Genomic DNA, 16,378 nt, shown 5'->3' on the forward strand with positions numbered 1-16,378 from the left:
ACCAGACCATATTGGTCACTGACACGTACAATTTGTATAGTTAGAGCCTTGGTCCTCGACACCAACCAGATTCCTGCATTCACTGTGCCACCCTACAAAAGCAGTCCCTGAGAGCCTGTCAATTGGAGTTTGAAAAACTGTTTGGATCGACATCGAGAACATCAGCTTTGTTGTTGACTCGGATTCTGATGCTAATATTTAACCTTCAGTATTTGCTTTGGTACTAGCGACACCCACTCCTTGGCAGACATCCTCAGCACCACTGCCTCCATTGGGAGAAGTACATAAGAAAAAGCTAAGCATAGACCTCTTTCTCCCTCCAGGTATCCTTCGGTTGCATCACATGCATCTTTAATGTGACAACATACTGAACCCAGTTCTCCATCCCTGCAGCTGCTGTCTCCCTTGAGCATGTGCCTCGAAATCAAGGTCACCAACACCTCGACACCATTTACAACTTGTGCCTCTCCTTACAACCGCAAATTCGAGAGCTCTTCCAAAAGGAATTGGCGTAGATGCTGCAGAAGTCTACGATATAGGTACCTATCTCAACACCTGTGCCAGCCCCGTCTGAGCAGAGCTCCCAACTGCTACCTTAGGACCAGATCTCGGACTCCGCATCATCAATCAGCGCTTTGGCGTTCATCCACAGAGCAAAGTTCATCTTCACGCTCCAGATCTCAGCACAGACACTCAGCAATCAAGTAGTACTTATTTAGACAGACAACTAGGTGGCAAAGTACTATGTAAACAAACAAGGGGGAACAGGATCTCGCCTCCTCTGTCAAGAAGTGATGAAGATTTGGTCCTGGGTAATACTGCGCAACATATTCTTCAAAGCGGTATATCTTGCAGGATAACAGAACGTCCTAGTGAACCAGTTAAGCAGACTACTACAACTTCACGAATGGTCACTCAACATAGCTGTGTTGCATCAAATATTTGTACAGTGGGGGACCCCAGAAGTGAACCTTTGCTTCCCCCCCCCCCAAATCACAAGCTCCCAGTTTTCTGTTCCAGGATCTACACTCCCAATCGCTTGGAGTCTGATGCCTTCCTCTTCGACTGGACAAACTGCTTTATGAATGCTTTCCCTCCACTACCTCTAACTGGGAAAACTTTACTCTCAAACTTCACCAGAACGCTACCATAATCCTCATAGCATCTCAGTGGCAATGACAACCATGGTGTCTTCTTACAATTTAATGTACAAGACCCCATTTCACTTCAACTCTTTCCAATACTCCCTTCTTCATTCCTTCTATGCTCATTGACATTCACAGTGTTGTACCTCTCTCCCAATAGCTAGGTACTTTTGCATTCTCGGCTCTAGTATCAGCTATACTTGAGGCTTCCAGAAAACCCTCTACATAATGTTGGTATCACTTTAAATGGATTTGTTTCACAGTATGGCGTCACCTTAACTCTTTGGATCCAATATCTTATCCTCTCTCATCTACTCTGGATTACTTATTACACCTTTCAGATTCTGGTCTCAAAACTTCTTCAGTCAGAGTTCACCTCAGTGCTACTGTATCTTTTCATACTGCCTCTGGTCTCTAGCTTCCTGAAGGGTCTGTTGTAAACTAGAAACATAGAAAGATGACGGCAGAAAAGGGCTATAGCCCATCAAGTCTGCCCACTCTACTGTCCCACCCCATTAAGTCAGAGTGCTGCTCGACCCACGTAGAGATCCCACTGGATGTCCCATTTATTCTTTAAGTCAAGCACGCTAGTGGCCTTGATCACCTGCACCGGTAGTTTGTTCCAGTGATCCACCACCCTTTCTGTAAAGAAATACTTCCTGGTGTCACCACCAAATCTCCCTCCTCTGAGTTTGAGCGGGTGCCCCCTTGTGACTGAAGGTCCCTTAGGAAAGAATATGTTGTTTTCTACCTCGACACGACCTGTGACGTACTTAAATGTCTCAATCATGTCACCCCTCTCCCTGCGCTCTTCTAGAGAGTAGCGCTGCAACTTGCCCAGTCTTTCCTCGTATGAGAGACCCTTGAGTCCGGAGACCATCCTAGTGGCCATTCGCTGGACTGACTCAGCTCGAAGTACATCTTTACGGTAATGTGGCCTCCAGAACTGCACACAGTACTCCAGATGAGGTCTCACCATGGTTCTGTACAGTGGCATTATGACTTCAGGTTTACGGCTGACGAAGCTTCTATTGATACATCCCATCATCCTCCTTGCCTTGGATGAGGCCTTCTCTACTTGTTTGGCAGCCTTCATGTTTGCACTGATGATTACTCCCAAGTCCCGGTCGTAGCTAGTGTTTCTCCATTCAAGGTGTATGTTCTGCATGGATTTCTGCTGCCGAGATGCATCACCTTACACTTCTTTGCGTTGAAGCCCAGCTGCCATGTTGAGGACCAGTTTTCCAACTTGATCAGATCCTGTGCCATACCATCCAGGAGATCGCTTTCACCTACTATATTACACAGTTTGGCATCGTCAGCAAACAGCGCTACTTTTCCCTGAAGCCCTCGGGTCAAGTCCCTTATGAATATGTTAAAAAGGGATGGTCCCAGGACTGAGCCCTGCGGCACTCCGCTAGTCACCCCCGATGTCTTAGAGAGGGTGCCATTGACCATCACCCTCTGAAGTCTTCCACTCAGCCAATCATTGACCCATGCCGTTAGTTTCTCACCTAACCCCATCGATTTCATCTTGTTTAATAGTCTACGGTGTGGGACACTGTCAAACGCTTTACTGAAATCCAAGTACACTATGTCCAGAGACTCTCCCAAGTCTAGCTTTCCTGTCACCCAGTCAAAGAAGCTGATAAGATTGGATTGGCATGACCTGCCCCTAGTGAATCCATGTTGACAGGGATCCCTCAGATTCTCCTCATCCAATATCGTGTCTAATTTCCCTTTAAGTAGAGTTTCCATGAGTTTACACACTATTGATGTGAGACTTACTGGTCTGTAATTCGCAGCCTCCGCTCTGCAACCATTTTTGTGCAGAGGAACAACATTGGCAGTTTTCCAGTCCAGGGGGACTCTCCCCGTACTTAGGGAGAGATTGAAGAGCATGGCTAACGGTTCCGCCAAAACATCGCATAGCTCTCTGAGCACTCTTGGGTGCAGATTGTCCGGTCCCATGGCTTTGTTCACCTTGAGCCTTGACAGTTCTTTGTAAACATCAGCTGGTGTGAACTCAAACTCCTGAAATGGGTCATCCATGCTTTGCTTTGCATCCAGCCGAGGCCCGTGCCCTGGTGCCTCGCAGGTAAAGACTGAACAGAAGTAATCATTCAGTAGTTTGGCTTTATCTGAGTCAGTTTCCACATAATTCCCGTCTGGCGTTCTAAGGCGCACTATCCCGTTTGTGTTCTTTTTCCTGTCGCTAATGTATCTGAAGAAGGATTTGTCCCCTTTCTTGATGTTCTTTGCTAGAGTTTCTTCCATATGAAGTTTGGCCTCCCTGACTGCCGTTTTGACCGCTGCAGACTTTGTCTTGTATTCAACGTTTGCTTCTTTTTCCCCCATGCGTTTGTATGATAGAAATGCTCTTTTCTTCTCCTTGACGAGGTATGATACCTCATCTGTGAACCATTGGGGTTTCCTTTTTCTTTGTTGTTTGGTTACCGATTTTATGTAGCAGATAGTTGCCTCATGAAGGATCGATTTCAAGGTTGTCCACATATCTTCCACATTATCAGTTACTTTTTGAACCTGCAGCGTCTGGTAGACGAAATCTCCCATGCGTGCGAAGTCAGTGCCCCTGAAATTGAGTACCCTTGTTTTTGTTTGTGATCTAGGGAAGCCTTTCTTAAGGTTAAACCATACCATGTTATGGTCACTGGTGGCTAGCGTCTCTCCCACCGAGACGTCCGAGACACTTTCCCCATTTGTAAGTACCAGGTCCCGGATGGCCTGGGCCCTAGTGGGCTCTAGTACCATTTGTTTGAGCCATACTCCCTTCATGGACGTTAATATCCTCCTGCTATCACAAGTTGTCGCTGATAGTGTGTTCCAGTCTACATCAGGCATGTTGAAGTCTCCTAATAGAACAGCCTCGCCCCGTAAGGTGATATTCTCAATGTCTTCAATTAATTCTGCGTCCTTTTCCTCCGATTGTCTCGGAGGTCTGTATACCACACCAAGGTACAGGCATTTTTCTCCACCTCTGGCCAAGTTTACTCAGATGGATTCCCCAGTATTCTTGATATCTGTGATCCTGGTTGTCTTAATGTTCTCTTTGATATAAAGTGCTACCCCACCACCTAACCTACCCTCTCTATCTTGTCTAATCAGGTTGTATCCTGGTATGGTTATATCCCACCCATGAGAGTCCGTGAACCATGTTTCGGATATTGCTACTATGTCTATGTCTGCATTAACTATTTCTGTTTCTAGTTCTTGAAATTTATTCCCTAGGCTGTGTGAGTTAACATACATAGCTCTCCACTCTTTCTGTTTGCTAAGCTCCTGTTGTGAGCCACCCATTTGAGTCAAATTGTCTCCTAGCGATTCGTTTGCCACCAATCAAACCTCCTCCAGTTGCTTGGGATTTAAACTTTATACTTTCAACTTTGATAAAGCCTTCCTTTGAATCACTTGCGACTTCATCCTTAAAATATCTCATTTGGAAAGTGATCATCTTAATCTGTATCATATCTTGCACACTGAGTCGGTGAAATTCAGGCACCTTGCACAACTTTCTACCATAACAGAGTAGTTCTTCGCACTCATCCCAAGTTTCTCCCAAAGGTCATCTCAGAATTTCATCTGAGCCAGTCTGTAGTTCTCTCTGTCTTTTCTCCAAGGCCTCATTCTCATCCTGGTGAAGCTGCACATCACGCATATGGCTCTGGCTTATTATTTGGATTGCACCAAACCTCACAGAACTTCCACTCAGTTTCTCTCATTTGATTTAAACAAACTTGGAGCTCCTATCATCAAGAGAACCATTTCCACCTGGCTATGCTCGGGCTGGGTTGTCCCTCAAAGGTCAAGACACTGCACATAGGGGTCAAAGCAAGGGCGACTTCATTAGCTCATCTCCGACACACTCCCATTGAGGACATCTATAAAGCAGCCACATCGTCTTCAATTCATACATTTACACCCCATTACTGGTTGGAAACTCATTTCAGATGGGATAGTCAGTTTAGCCAAGCAGTTCAGCAAAATTTATTTTTTTACCTAAAGCCAACTTACCCTCCAAACCTTACAGTTCTAGCTAAGGAGTCCCACTTATGAGAATAGGCTGCCTGCTTGTCCTGGGATAAAGCACAGTTACTTACCTGAAGCAGATGTTATCCAGGGACAGCAGGCAGATATTCTCACAACCCTCCCACCTCCCCTATTTGGCTTCATAGCTTTTTTATGGAACTGATTGTCTCACAGGTTAGGCAGGACAGCACATGCACGGTAAGGGCAGTCTCAAGACTGAAAATTTGTTAAAGTGACAGTACAGTTTAACATTGTATGGGGCTCCATAGATGATGCCACCCTCCACATGTGAGAATATCTGCCTGCTGTCCCTGGATAACACCTGTTACAAGTCAGTAACTGTGCTATACTATTCATGTGTACAAGATCACAGTAGTAAAATATTTTCCCCTTTTGCACTGAAAAATTGGACATCAGTGCTAGTGGCAAGTCGTGTTCAAGCATAATTAAACCATCAGGAAGTTGCAAATGAAAAAAAGTGGGTGTTTCCAACTAGCATGCTGTAATCCTTTCAGTCTAGATTAGAGGTCTGCACAGGAACGGGTACCCACAGGGATTCCCCCCCCCCCCCCCCCGGTTATAAGGGGATCCCTCTGAAGTCCACGGTACTCCCACGGGGATGGAACCGGGGTTCTTGAGGCCTACCTAATGCTCCATTGATCCACAATTGAAATTTCATGAAGAGACCAGTCTGGATCCAGCGCTGCAGCAGGAACAGTCATGCTGAGCAGTGAGCTCAGCACATATGCACACGTCACACAGAGCCTTGCTACTGAGTGGTTGGGAAGGGTCACATGCAAGGCTAGAGCGGGAAAACAGCTTCTATTTAATTAGCCGCCCGACTGAGAAACTCGAGAGAGGAGACTGGACTGGAAGGAAGCCTTTCGAGAGAGACCCGAAGAGACTGGAAGCCTGTTTAATTTGAGATTGTGGTGAGTCCTATCCCGGTTCCTGTACAGACCTCTAACGCAGACTGTAGTTTTAAAGACTGCCTCTGGTTATTGCTTTAAAATATCTTATTTGACTCTGAAATTCGCCACGTTTGCTTTGTGATTTGCTACCACACTGTTCCCCCCTCTTGTTCCTTTTTAACCCATGTATGTGTCCCTTTCTTTCAGCTTATGCTTAGAGACTGCTTGGGGGAGGGGGGAAGGGTGTTTTTACCTAATGCATCTGTGAGGCTTGTGTGTTAACCATTCTTTGTTGCTATGCATTGATCTCAATTTTTCCAGGTGCTGCACTGTTTAGACAGGTCTTTAAATTATAAATTAATAATCCATTCATATGCACTGAGAGACTGAGTGATTTGAAAGGTAAATGCACAAAAAGATACTGATTTAAGTATGGAACCCTACAGTCTTAATTTGTCACACAACCTAATGTCTATTCTAATTCCTTCCGGTGATGTCTTATTTCTATTCACGGTTATTTGTTTATATTGTATTTTATTGTTGGTTTAAATAAACTAAGACTTAAAAAAACAAACTGTCAGAATTAATTGCTGCTTTTTATAGGAACAGGTAACTTTTATGGGGGAATGGAGGGGATTCCTCACTGGAACAGGTGGGATTCTGGCAGGGATAGATGGGGACAGATTTCTGTCCCTGTGCAACTCTCTATTCTAGACTTGATTCTTTCAAATTCCTAAGGCCTACCAGGACAATTTATGTAAAAAACTAGAACAGTAATTAATGGTGACCGATAACACAAAAAGATGCCTAAGTGGAAGAGTAATAAAATTGCACATTTATTTAGTTATAAAGTGCAGTTCTAGCTGATATTAATAACTTATTTCAAGCGTCCATACCACTGACTTACAGCTCTATTATCTTGGGAAGTGTTGAGTTAACGGAAGGATTTACTAAAGATGAAGATTACCTCATTCATTTACTTCTCCTTATAGCAATCAAGACTATACTCTCGAACTGGAAAAATCTTGAATCTGTGAGCTATGATTCCTGGTGGAACACTGTTTGCTTGGTAGTTAAATATGAAAAAATTGCGGCGGAAAGATCAAGTTCAATGTCTAAATTCAACAGACTCTGGAGTCCACTTCTTCAATATGCCGATTCGCCATTTATTAATGACTAAAGCCCTCACTCATAGCATTAATAATATTTCAATAACCCCTCTGACATTAACACTTCATCATTGTCATTGTCAATTTTTCTTTAATTCTTTCTGGTGATGGTTATTATATATAGATGTGGTATGTTCTTTTGACTGATTATATACAAATGACACATCATTGCTATAGGTTATGTATCATGCACTGTTTCTTTCTCCCTTTTTCTTTTCCCTTTTTTTCCCCCTCTTTTACACTGATATGGAATGTTGAATTTTTATTGCCTGGTTCAGGGCTTTGACTTGTACATCTAATGATTTCCAGTAAAGGTAATTTTGTCTAGATCTCTTGTTGTGTATTAGTATTGTTTTATTTTTATGTTATGCAAAAATTTTCAATAAAACATACTGAACTTAAAAAAAAATAAAGTGCAGGGTCTTTTCTGTACAGAGAATGATATTAATGCAAGACAAACACAAGGGATAATGAGGTTAGAGAATGCCATGGGGACAAATTTTTCCCATCCCTGCAGGAACTCAATTTCCCCATCCCATTCTTGTAAACTCTGCCTTAACAACACAAACCTCGAACACATATGATTTTAAAACGTTTGAGGCTTGTGCAGATGAGGCCAGAGCTTGCAGGAATGGGGCAGGGGCAGGAAAAGAACTCGCCAGGCTAGGACAGGAAAATTTGTCCCCGTGTCTTTCTCCACATGAGGTTAGTTATTTGACATCATTAGAGATTGCTTGCCATCTTTCTAACAATTTCCCTTGTTTTATTTCCTTTTACCAATGTTAACTTCTCTCAGGTCTTATAATTTACAATTCTATTTTGTCCCCCTCTCCCAGAACGTTTATGCTGACCTGTTTGGCTGCCTTCCTCATGGTTGCTTAGTCTTGCTTTCTCTTTAAACTCAACTGTCCATGCTCATTTCTTGGGGGAGATAGGACTCCCTCGTCCCTTTATTACATTAGCAATATATTCTTTAGATTAAAAGAGTTCTGCAACAAAGCCATGTAGTGCTTTTCTAAACTGTAATGGCACTGGAGAAAACTGTAGCATCTGAGACCATGGAAGTCTGAACTAGAATCCCTGTGTGATTTTTAAAGGCCATGTTCTACCAGCATGTTTTGATGTTAAAGATGGACCTTTATCATGATGTTCAAAACAAAATAAGGTTAGCATAAGGGTTGATATCACAATCTCAGAAATAAAAATTAAACCTTGGAGGCTGCAAATACATGACATATGAATAAAGGATCATGGACTTCTGAAAGAGTGCAGCTTCCAAAGTATTATATTCCAGCCTGGCCCATTTTCTACTGAGATCACTAACTTAGACATGCAATATTTAGGGCTAGATTCAGTAAAGGACACAGGGGAAAAAAAATCAGCAGTCGGTGCCATTGTATAAAAGGCACAATGAAATAAGTGTCCTCCATAGAATAGCACGTAGTGTCAATTACCACGGCTAAACTAGGGCACCAGGATTTACACCAGGTATAAATCCTGGTGCACAAATTAGGCATGCATAGGGTTACCATTTTTCAGACTGCAAAAATCCAGACACATGGCCCCGCCCTAGCCCCACAAACCTCCACTTTTCTTCCCTGACAAGCTCCGGCCACATCTGGAGGGCCTGTAGCATGCGTGGATGTGTGACATCATCCATGCATGCTCAGATGCCCTCCAGATGCAGCCGGAGCTCGTTGGGGCTTTCCAAAACCCAGTCAAACTGCTGTGTTTGGAAAGTCCGTCTGGGACCACAGACAATCCTCTAGAACAGGGGTGTTAAAGTCCCTCCTCGAGGGCAGCAATCCAGTTGGGTTTTCAGGATTTCCCCAATGAAGATGCATGTATATTCATTGGGGAAATCCTGAAAACCCAACTGGATTGCGGCACTCGAAGAGGGATGTTGACACCCCTGCTAGAAAGAGGACATGTCTGGGTTTTCTGGACATCTTTTAACCTTAGGCATGCATCCCCCCTTCCGTTAACAATAACTTTTGGGAATACCTATGGCCACACCCCCTTTTGAGTTATTTGTGAGAGAATTTAGACATGTTCTTTAAAGAATCACAGAGGCAGCTGTGTGCACAACACCAAATTAATACCAATAACTGTTAGCAGCCAATAGAGTGTTAATGGTTCATTAATTTGGTTGAACACACACCTCGGGATCACACCCGAATCTGAGCACACTATAAAATCTGGGTGGTGTTATTTATGGCTTAGCTTTTGTTTAACTAGAAAACAAATACCCAGCCTGTAAATGTGGACTCATAATGAATTTATTATGACGTGATAAACATTTACTAGTTGAATCTTGAATACTGTGGGGTGGGGGAGTGGGGGGAAAATCATACACTAGAGATCAAAGCCAGTCTCAGAGAAATGGCCTCTCAGGTCAAGGTGCTTCTGGCCTTTAGATAAGTTGGAGAAATGATTATCTGGAGTAGAAAGCAAAATGCGTTCATAGGCCTGAATTTGGACGATAAATTAAAAGCATTTCCTGTTTTGATATTACTAAAATATACCTTTGCCTTTCATTGGCTTGTGCAGTAATGGTGAACATTGGTCCCTTTCTCTTCACTGAAGAGTACATGAGGTAAAACATTTCAACTTGAACAGTTTCAGGTGCAATTAGCAATAGGTGTACAGTGGAAGAGTAAGATATTTAGCACCATAAAGGGCAAAGTTTGACTAGAAATCAGCTCCAGAAAAAGGTGTTAATTGTAAATCAAATATTCCCCTCATCCAGCATTTTGTTGAGCCCATCACAAATCCTCTGTAAGTGGTTGCGATATGGATCAGATGGTCCATAAAGTGTTGAGAGAAAGTCATAGTCTGCAAAGTGATTAAAGACGTGGTTAATCCTGGAATGCGACTTGGTTGTCAAGTGCCTGTTAACAGCCTGATGAAGTAGATCCCTGCACTCATTCAGGATGCCGGACATAACTCTGCGGTCAAAAGTGAAGTCTATCTGGTAGAAGCTAACAGCAGTCATGGCCAAGGTGTGAACTTTCTTGCGGAAGCGTTCCATCAGCATGAGCTCCTCTGTATTGAATTGCCCGTTACGGTACAGCAGACCAAGCTTCATGACGACCTTGATCAGGTTCTTGATGATCTTCTGCGCTTCCTTGCGGTTCCGAGTATACTCCTTTGTAACTCGATAAAGTTCATCCAGGACTTCACTGCTTGTGTCATCAATGAAGACACTGGCCATGGTCTTGGAAGCCATCTTGCTCAGGAGCTTCTTTTGAGCCTGCAGAGCTAGGTTCTTGGTGTTAAAGGTGTCCATCTTTTCTATTTGGGAGGGAAGAGAGATAGTTTTATTAATTTACAGTGCAACAAAAAACAGAATACAACAAGTCTGCAGGGAGAGCACAGTATCAAAACAAAAAGGGACTGCAGACAAGATGCAGGCAATGTTTATTTTAACAAACACACAAATTGCTGCGCACAAACAGACCACCTATAAATAGATTTTGTAGCTCACAGTAAGCTTTTCCTTTACTCCATGCTCAGAGGTGTAACTGGATTCGCTCAGGTTCTTCAGGAGAGGCCTTTAAAAAAGCAGAACCTCCCACATCTCATCTCTAAAACTACATGCTCAATATTCAAAGGGATTTCACCAGGCAGAAGCTCCTGTCTGGTTAAGTTACTTCTGACCACGTAAACAGTGATATTCAGCAGTGACAAGATGGTGTCATGAATAGCCACTTCACTAACCAGACAGTAGAGCTTGGAAGGAACCTGTTAGCGACCATATTCAGATTGCTAACCGGTGAAATAATTGGCTAAAGTTAGGACAGCAAATAATCTATCTTAACTTTTGCCACGAAAGTTAGCTGAGCAATGGTCTAAAAAACTGGCCAGTGCTAGGTTAACTACCAGCTTATAGCATCAGCCTTTCTGGTATTCCCCGTTCCCTTCCAACCCTCAAGTGCAAAAGGGATGGAACTGCAATACCATAAGGCTGCCACTAGAAGTCTTAGCAGCCATTTTATTACAGTAGCTATGACAGGCAGGAACGAAGGGACATTGCTTTTGCTCTATGGATCTGACTAGACCACTAGCCATCTACAAGATAGACTTGGGGGGGCCTATCGGGGGTGGAGGGTGAGCGGTAGTGACTCACTAGCCCTTCTGCACTTCAGGGGTGAGAGGAGGAAATCAGATGAGCAGAGGGCAGTGACCTATATCCCTTATACAGGTCCTGACTGATATTCATCCGGGACCCACATAAGATCAGATAGTTAGAATAACTTAATACCAGTATCTGAACATGGCCCAGTACTGAATATCTGGGGCTAGTTCTGTTTTTATTTCAGCCTCATTTTATTTAGATCTCATAATCTATCAGCTAATCATCTATTTATACATCTTTACACAATGTATATTCCAGATGCGGCTGACTAAGACCAGACAAAATTAGCATAAGGTTATGAACACCAACCTACCTGTTGTCCTTGAGGAGAGTCAGCCTAGATTTTAAAAACAAAAACCCTGTGTTTTTCTACATCTCAGCTTTGAGTACAACCAGAAAACCTTCTTTTGGGTTGCTGTATGGTAGAATCTGCTGATGAGCAGATGGAAGAAGAGGTTAGATGGCAGACTATTATCTATTGATCTAATTTCAGTAGAATTAAAAATTGTGGAATGTCTTGTTAGTCCTATGCAAAGGTCCTCAAGCATAGGTCATCAATAGAAGCCTGAACAACATTAGAGATAGAAGGCTCCTGTTTGACCTGCCTCATTAGCATTCTCGGCCTTGCTTTCTGAGGTGGAAGCTCAGGGAACGTATTTTAGCTGAACCACAATATTTGGGCATGTAAGTTATTCAATCAGTACAGCTCACTGAAAAATAAATGTTCATTTTCACTTGTTTTTGTCAACTTTCATAAAGCATTTGACCCTTCTTTTGTCCATTTAAATTCATGTTTCTTAGAGCCATCAGAGACCTTTCTGATTTTTTAACTACTGTGTAACCAATTACAAAGTAGTAATATCGGCTGAATTTATTTTTTTTTTTCATCTGAATTGTTTTCTAACAAGTCCCACATGCTTTGTCAGACTTGTTTCTGGCATGTCTGGCAAGGGAAAATATATATTTCTGCATCAGTGCTACCCATGGGAACTGTCTGTATTCTGATAAACAGTTCATGCTGAGAAGAAGGGGGGGCACACACTAGAATTTCTTTAAGTGTCCAGCCATCTAGCTGGGACCAGTGAGAATTAGTCCCCTAAAAGCATCTAGTTATGAAAGACTTAATTTTAAAGATATGCTCAAATTATTGGTTTTCCATCTAACAGATTATTTGCAGGCTGTCCATGATGAATATAATGGTGTGGATGAAAGACAGAATTTGAGAGTTTAAGGGATGCTATGATGATACTATTCTGTGTGTTTTCAGGTGGGGCAATAGATAGCAGTCTCTCTCGAGCTTTCAACTCAATCAAACTAGGCAGACTAGATTTTAGTACTATGAACTTTCTGCTCCTTCTTTCCCCCCTGGCATGGCTCATTGTAGCGGTGAAGGAAGCGATCAGAGACAAGACGACTTCGTTTAAAGAATGGAAAAGATAAAAAACGGATAAAAACTGGAAAAAGCACAAATATCAAAGCAGGTGCCATAAGGCGGTAAGAAGGACCAAAAGAGACTACGAGGAAAAAATAGCCAAAGAGGCAAAAAACTTCAAGCTGTTCTTTCGATATATTAAGGGAAAACGACCCGCGGCAGTGGGGTCATTGGATGACCATGGAATAAAGGGAGTGCTAAAGGAGGATAAAGCCATCGCCAACAAACTGAACGCATTTTTTGTGTCTGTATTTACCGAAGAGAACATACACAACATACCGGAAGCCGACAGGCTATATGCAGGAAATGAAGACAGGAAACTGACAGGGTTGGTGGTCAGTCTAGAAGAGGTATGCTGGCATATTGATAGGCTTAAAAACTATAAATCCCTGGGACTGGATGGCATCCATCCGAGGGTAATCAAGGAACTGAAAGGGGCTATAGCTTTACTGCTTCAACTAATAGCCAATCTGTCGATCAAATCGGGAAGGATTCTGGAAGACTAGAAAGTGGCAAAAGTTACGCCAATCTTCAAGAAAGGTTTGAGGGGAGATCCAGGAAACTACAGACCTGTGAGTCTGACCTCGGTATCGGGAAAGATGGTAGAGGCGCTGATAAAGGACCGCATCATTGATCACTTTGACGGACACGATCTGATGAGGCCCAGTCAGTATGGCTTCAGCAAAGGAAGATCTTTCTTGACTAACTTGCTGCACTTCTTCGAGGGAGTAAACAGGCAGATAGACAAGGGCGACCCGGCAGCTGACATAATGACTCAGGCAGTTTGTTCCATGCATATGATGCAAGATAGAAGGGACGCAATCTGGAGTAGAGGTCTGCATGGGAAGGGGGATTGCAGGGGTCCCGTGGGAATCACCCCTAACCCATGGGACTCCCAAGGGAACCCCCCTCTAGCCAATGGGACTCCCAAAACACTGTGACTATGACCTTTCCTGCTGACTTTTGGGTCTTGAATTTCCTTGGCCTTGGAGAACCTGAGTGTTGCCATTGCATGGCCTGTTGTTCTGTCTTGGGATCATAGTGGTGTAACCATGTTTCACTAACAGTAAATAGTCATTCTAAAAAGTTGGCACCAGCTCGCAAAAAATGCTGCAAAATCAGCTGGAAGTATCCACTCAACATTTTTTCATCAGCATTCAAACATTTGGGCACACTGCCAGTGGGCTGAAGATTGCAAGATTACTGCCTTATCGGATCCCATGGAAGAGAGGATCGCAGGGGGGGGGTCGCTGGAGAATCATGGGGGGGTGGAAGTGGTCATTAGAGAAATGCTGGATTGAGGGGATGGAGACGAAAAAAAGGAAAGATACCAGACCTCCAGGGGAATGAAGGAAAATGGAAGGGGAGGACAGAAATAGAAGATGGATGGTGAGCACGGAGAAGAAGAAAATGTCAAATGGGCAGAGATCCTGGCAAGTGAGTTAACAGAAACCAGAGCCTGGAACCAACATGATTTGAGTAATTTAACTCCTAACCCAATAAATAAATCAACAAATCAATCTTTATGGATAAACTCCAAGATTCAAATCAGCGGATTTAAAATCGTCTGGAAGCATTGGATCATTGCAGGTATACAGACTTTAAATGATGTTATTTCAAATGGTAAACTGCTTGATTTTTCACAGTTGCAACATAAATATGGTCTTAATAAATCACAAAGTTTTAAATGGTTGCAATTGAGCTTTGAGGTACACTGATTGACAGTGGGATAGCAATGGAGAAGGATCCCCCATTGCATACACTGAAAGTACAATGGGAGAGAGGATGAAAACTAGGAGAGAACTGAACCCTGGAATCCCAGCGAGGACAGCGGGGCATCTCTTGGATGTGCCCAAACCAAGCTAGTCAGGAACCTTAAAAGATAGCTCTTCCTGGACTGAAAATGTTGAATTCTATGGACACAAAATAGCAATTTTTCCTGATGTATCAAAGCAGACGCAGTCCAGGTGCAAAAAATTATTGACTTATCGTAAATCTGTATTAAATTTAGGAGCTACCTTTCAAGTTCGTTTTCCCTGTAAATGCTGTATAAGCTACCAGTTTAATAGATATGTTTTCTAAGAACCAGATCAATTGCAATTTTTTGGAATGTAAAGCTGCCTCAAGAATCTCAGATAAAGCAGTTGATATCACCATAGTAACATAGTAAATAACATGAATATAAGTAATTAATCCGGCAACTCTAATTCTTATAACAAAATTTCTTTAAATTTCAACGTCCCTTGAAGTGATTGATTTCTCCATTTTATTTGTTGTGGATTAAAATCATAGTATTTAATTGCTTTTTCCTTTTTAGTCATTATTTTCTTCATTAAATGATTGTATTTCCTTTGTCAAAGTTGTGATCTTTGATTTGTATAAGAATATAATTAAATAAAAGATAAGATAGCATAATTATTTATTTGTATACCGCACAATAGCTTTCGGTTCTAGGCGGTAAGAGAAGGAATACAGTAAAGAAGGAATTATTAACATGGGATTTGACAAAGAAGGAATACAGTAAGGAAAGAATTGATAACATTTAAGAATAGGTATTGCATAGATCAGGGGTGCCCAAATGGTCGATCGTGTTGCCTTTGTGATCTTTTTCTCCCTGCTGCTTCCCCGAGCCAGGCCTGGTACGAACAAGCGCTGGACTCACAAAACTTCACCTCCAACGTCAATTCTGACGTTGGAGAGGAAGTTCTGGGCCAGCCAATCGCTGCTTGGCTGGCCTGGAACTTCCTCCCCTGATAGGCACAATGGAGGCACTGATGAGATGGGCACACAGAATGCACTGCGATGGTCACAATGGAGGCACTGATAAGATGGCACAAATAGCCTGCACTTTACTTTTGAACAGAATCATGACTGGTGTGAGGCAGGAGAGGAGGATGAGGGTTATTGTGTAGGACAACTTAATCATTGCTATCTGTTGGCTCAGTGAAATCTATTTATTTCTGTGTGACTTTAACAAGGAACCTATCCAGTGATAGTTGCTTCTGCCTCCTTTTGAGGATTTCTCGGAAATGTGACAATGCATTGTCATTAAATAGATCCATCGCTCGCACTGCTACAGCCTTATTCGGGTGGTACTTTTCTACAAAATTTTGCACTTTTTCCCACATTTTAAACATCTCCCTAATCTTATTTGAAGTGAGAGATTCCTTCGTCTTGTTCTCCTCCTCCTCAGATGAGATCTCCTCATTACCTCTTGTTGTTGCGCAGAATGCAGATCCATCAGCTCCTGGCCATGTTCCTCCACCAGCTCCTGGATGTCATCCTCATTCATCTCCAGTCCCATGGTCATCCCCAAGGACACAATTTCATTGGCAAGTGGAGGCTCATGTTCTTGACCAAATCCCTCCAAGCCATTGTCAAGAACGCAATCAGACCAGAGTTTTTTCCAAGCAGAATCAAGGGTTCTCTTGGTGACCCCATCCCAAGCTTTATCGATGATCTTGAGGCAGTTAATGTGGAAATGATTTTTCCAAAACTCTGAGGGTAAGATTTGTTCCATCAGTTACCTCAAAGCA

At 42.7% G+C, this 16,378-nt stretch overlaps 1 protein-coding gene across 3 annotated transcripts in view; it reads right to left on the minus strand.

The window, feature by feature from the left end:
- Window positions 1-9,533: 9,533 nt before the first annotated feature.
- The window catches only part of TNFAIP8L1 (TNF alpha induced protein 8 like 1), a 55,306-nt gene continuing 48,461 nt past the window's right edge, over window positions 9,534-16,378 (minus strand). For all 3 annotated transcript variants that reach the window (XM_033953622.1, XM_033953623.1, XM_033953625.1), the window contains exon 2: window positions 9,534-10,566. In XM_033953622.1, the coding sequence (XP_033809513.1) occupies window positions 10,001-10,561 (561 nt within the window). In that variant the 5' untranslated portion in view covers window positions 10,562-10,566 and the 3' untranslated portion in view covers window positions 9,534-10,000. The remainder of the gene's footprint in view (window positions 10,567-16,378) is intronic.

Source organism: Geotrypetes seraphini, chromosome 8, assembly GCF_902459505.1.
Source record: "Geotrypetes seraphini chromosome 8, aGeoSer1.1, whole genome shotgun sequence".
Classification (NCBI taxonomy): Eukaryota; Metazoa; Chordata; class Amphibia; order Gymnophiona; family Dermophiidae; genus Geotrypetes; species Geotrypetes seraphini.